This window comes from Plasmodium cynomolgi, chromosome 5 (genome assembly GCF_000321355.1).
Source record: "Plasmodium cynomolgi strain B DNA, chromosome 5, whole genome shotgun sequence".
Taxonomy (NCBI): Eukaryota; Apicomplexa; class Aconoidasida; order Haemosporida; family Plasmodiidae; genus Plasmodium; species Plasmodium cynomolgi.
Genome location: NC_020398.1, coordinates 594,246 through 599,010, shown reverse-complemented (window position 1 = coordinate 599,010; position 4,765 = coordinate 594,246). Strand labels below are relative to the sequence as shown.

Here is a 4,765-nt window from a genome sequence, read left to right as displayed (position 1 = left end):
GCTCATTTTTCGTCACTCGTTTGGGCGCGCCCCACGGTGTGCATAACACGTGAGTAACGAAGGTATACACATGTAGATATATGCAAACATACAACGGTGCACTTTGCGCATGCCTCCGTAGGGACACACACATGCTGAGGGTGTGCTATGCAAAAGGCCTAACTTAGGTGTGTGGCCCAAAATGTACAAACAAAAAAGGGGACTAATCTATGGAATGGAAAAAAGATGAATAAACGAAGCGATGCAGAAGGTAAGCACAAAAAAAAAACACTCCAACGAACAACTTTTACATTCGCGGGTTTAATCTGCGTTTTTTTTTTTTTTTTTTCCAACGATTTAGCTATATGGTGAGTAAAACGCGCCACTGTTTACAAATTAGCAGCGAGGGGGAAGGATATCCACACAAAAAAAGTGATCGCATGGAGATAACTAGGGAATCTGCATCATTGTGCGTCCCCATTGGCAGTACCGCCTTTGGGGAGGGCGCATAGGTGTGTGTGGAAGGGCAGCTCACCAAAAATAAACGCATAAAAAATAAGCGAATGAATAATAAGCGAATGAATAATAAGCGAATAAATAATAAACGAATAAATAATAAACGAATAAATAATGTGTGGGGAGACTTGGAGATGATAGGACAATTGGTTTGGTCAACATTTTGGCAGACTGCTTCGTGACAGCTTGAAGGAGAAGCGGACGAATCAGCTCGTGAGGTGATCCATCTCCTCCTTCCCTTCAATAGATACACTGTAAACGCCGAGCCGCACAAACGAGACAAGAACAATATTCACCCGGTGGAAGCGAATAACTCTACGCCGCTGCTGGGAGGGGTGGCACTGCCTGTGGTTCTGCATTCCTCTCACGTATATTGATTGCTGTCTGGACGAACTTCTTTAACGAAGCGTGATACGAACCGTCGTCGACCTTTATTATGTTGTTGTGCGTCCCTTTCTTCGAGATGTACCTAAACTTGTACTTGCTCGGGCAGAGCTGCGGGGGGGGGAAGCGGTGAAGTGGTGAAGTGGTGAAGCGGCGAAGTGGTGAAGTGGTGAAGTGGTGAAGCGGCGAAGTGGTGAAGTGGTGAAGCGGCAAAGTGGCGAAGTAGCGAAGTGGTGAAGTGGCCACGTGGCGAAGTGGCCAAGTGAGAAAGCGGCTGAAGTCACCATCCTCGCCATCAAAATTTCGCTGCGAAACGCGGAAGGCCTCACAGCGAAAGCAAACAAACACACATCCATTCACTTAGGGGTGAACAAAAACAAACAGGCATGTCGCCGTGGATTGAAGGAGTACCTCAAATAATATCCTCGAGTGTTCAGGGGGGACCATTTCGTCCTACGAAAAAGGTAAAAAAAAAAAAAAAATGGGAAGATATTCATACGTTGCTATGCTTATGGCATTACGCAAGTTAACACATATCACACGCTACCCCGTGTTGCTCATTTTTCTCTTCCCACAGCTGGGTCGGTCTCTCCTCTCTCCCTCCCCGAAAGTTACCCTTTCCGATGTGTTAATCAACAGAGGGACGTGTATTCTTTTTATTTTCTCTGTATTGTCCATTTTGCTTCTAATCAAAATTTCAAAACTCAAGAGGAAGAAATTTAAAAAGGGGTAATTCTGCTCCGACATTTTCTTAATGCTGAGAAATGGGTTTTCTACGATCACACCGTAAATCTGCGGAAGGGGGGGAGGAGAAATGGAAGAGAATTTGGAGGGAAATAATCCACGCGGAAAGGAGGAAAAAAAAAAAAAAAAAAATTTTTTGGAAATCATTTGTAGCTTGTGGCCACATGCGAGGGGGGCACACAAAAATGCATGCAACAATGGATGCACAAACAGAACGCTACCACGTCGCATGCATGCAGTTAGGCCACCATAAATTTCGCCTTCCCAACGCCACTTGGGGGAATAAAACACTTACGTCCTTTTGGTGCCTCGATGCCGTTTCGAGGGCCACTGCGCCTCCCATAGAGCTGCGCGAAGAGGGGAAGTATATTATTATGAATCGCCATGCAAAAGCGAGACGGGGCAAACGTTCGCGGGGGCGCAGCCAAGTGTGCGTAACACCACAAAGCCACAACGTGTATGTAACCGCTCAGTCGCAGTGATGATAAAATTTTACTTTCCGAAAATGAACAATTGCTTGGTATGTTTCTGCTTCAAGTAGTTGAGGGGCACCAGGGCATCCTTGTAAAACTGCTCCTCAGACGGAGTTCCTTCGTTCGTTCCGCAGCTGTGGGTACGCAAAGAGGAAAAGAAAGCGTGAGGTGAGAAAAGAGAAAAAAAATAAAAATGGGCCTACGCCCTTTCGTTGCGAGATGGCGCGTGGAAAGTTACGTGGAACGCGTCGCAAGCGACATTCGCAGTTTTCTCATTTGGTGGCCATTTGGTGGCCTTTTGGAGACCATTTTGAGGCCATTTGGAGACCATTTTGAGGCCAATTGGAGGCCATTTTGGGGGGCCCGTTTTCACCACCATTGTGGCCTTCCTGGTGTTACTTACCCCCTGTTGGAGCAGGAGAATATGCTGACGTCCACCCTTTGCACAATCATGTCGAACAATTTGACATACTTCTCGATGTCTGCGGGAAAGAGGGGAAGGAGATTTTACGAAAGGTGAGTTATCGCGGAAGAACAAACGAGTGGCACAAAGCGCGCAAGTGTCGCGGCCACGCGAGAGGAGTGATTGAGTCATCCGCAAAGGGGCAAATATGCCACTTGGAAACCCTTGCTACGTGGCAGCACTTGCGAAGCACCACATTTTACAATCTGCCGAAATGACGAAATACTTACATCCACCCTTTCCGAGGTAGTAAAGGAACACAGGTTTGTTTTCGTGACCTTTCGTTTTTACAAACCAGCTGAGAGGAGAGAAGGAGGGGAGGGCAGGGAATGTTGACCGAGAGGTAAGCAGCGGCAAAAGGGAGAGGCAAAAAGGAGAGGCAAAAAGGAGAGGCAAAAAGGAGAGGCAAAAAGGAGAGGCAAAAAGGAGAGGCAAAAAGGAGCGCCAAAAAGGAGCGCCAAAAAGGAGAGGCAAAAAAAAGCGGCAACGAGTGCATGTGCGTTTGCCCTTTTGCTCCCTCTCACGCGCGTACCACTTAAATCTGCTTCCGTCGTCCATATCTAGGTATACATCCTCGAAGTGACTGCCTGGGAAGAAAAAAAAAAACGGAGTGAGGCGATGGGTTGGTAAAGAAGAAGGGTAGTGAGGACGGAGGCATCATCTTCATGCAGAAGAGATTCCAAAGAAGGGGGTCTGTTCCATCGAGGCGATTTGGACAGACCCGCTTCGCAACTCCGTGTGCAAAAATGGAGTAACAGATATTACCATAAGGACGGACTTTATTCGGATTGATCTCTGCGTTAGAGGTGGGAGCAGAAGGAGGGGGGGGGAAGGAAGAAAATTGGATTTGTAAAAATGCGGTGTGAAGGCGCCGCTATATGTAGCAGCTGGGTGTAGCGGCTGGGTGGCACATTTATTCAAAACGGAGAAACATGCGAACAATTTTTTTTCGTTTTTTTTCCTCTTTCGCGTTACTTTCTTTTGCAAAGATAAGATTGTCTTGGTTGAAATAAATGTAGCCTACGAATTGAAACGAAGAAAGAGGATGAAAAATGGAGAGGTGGCAAGTTTTGCGTTCGGTGATGTAGCGAAGCAGGGCGGTGATGTAGCGAAGCAGGCGGTGATGTAGCGAAGCAGGCGGTGATGTAGCGAAGCAGGCGGTGATGTAGCGAAGCAGGCGGTGATGTAGCGAAGCAGGCGGTGATGTGGGCGGGTGGGTCTACGTTAGCAGCGATTTCTGCAGTGGGAAGTCGCGCAACATGGAGGAGCATAATGACCACGCCCATTTGATCGGACGACACATTTTTGCTTTTTTCTCCTTTCCCTTATCCCTTATCCCTTTTCTCCTTTCCTTTTCCTCCTTTCCCATTTCCCTTTTTGGTGGCTGCCCATTGAGGCACCTGACTGATCCTTACCATTCAACACCAACACGAGGAGTAAGACCGTAACCACGGGGATCCACAAAAACTTGAGTAACTTCATTTTGTTATACAACAGTTGGAGGGGGGTTCGAAGAGAGCGAACAGAATATGTACGCCGTTAAATGTGCAGGCACGGGGGCAGACAAATGAGGCAGCGTAAGAGCGTATGGGCGTATGGGCGTATTGACGTATGGGCGTATTGACGTATGGGCGTATTGACGTATGGGCGTATTGGCGTATGAACGTATGGACATATGAACGTATGGACGTATGGACGTATGGACGTATGGGCGTATGAACGTATGGACGTATGAGATGATGTGGTCAGGACGTGCAAATTACAAATTACAAATGCGCGCGTGCAACGAAGGGCAGGGAGAGCTTTAACTTTCCTGTTTGTCGTTTATATTTGGTGAAATCGCGGGGGAGTTTAACGTTAATTCATGTCGAACGTGTGGTTCGCATTGAAGGTGATGTAAATCGACAAACTCGAAACTGTGGCAAGTGTCCCACAGGTGAATATGTTCAGGAGCGCACTGCTCGAATGCTTGTCAGCATGCAAGGAAAAGGTCAGCCTGAGCACGCGCGGGTGTTGGCAGAAAAATTCCAAAAAAAGATAGTGTACAAAATGGGAGATATTTACACAAATGGGTTATTTAATATACATTGGGAAGAAGTGGGGCGCGCACAAAAGGCATAACAATTATACAAAATATGCTTAAATGTATGTAATATATGTATAAATACCAGCGCATTTTTTTCGAGGGAGGTAGTTTTTTTATTAT

At 46.8% G+C, this 4,765-nt stretch overlaps 1 protein-coding gene across 1 annotated transcript; it reads right to left on the bottom strand.

Annotated features, from left to right (window-relative positions):
* Positions 1-810: 810 nt before the first annotated feature.
* Positions 811-2,475, bottom strand: PCYB_052310 (hypothetical protein; the record flags this gene model as incomplete). The annotated part of the gene is made up of 6 exons (XM_004221112.1): positions 811-990; positions 1,291-1,332; positions 1,495-1,671; positions 1,919-1,970; positions 2,120-2,230; positions 2,300-2,475. 6 exons carry the CDS (start codon positions 2,473-2,475, stop codon positions 811-813), a joined length of 738 nt encoding a protein of 245 aa, XP_004221160.1.
* Positions 2,476-4,765: the final 2,290 nt, after the last annotated feature.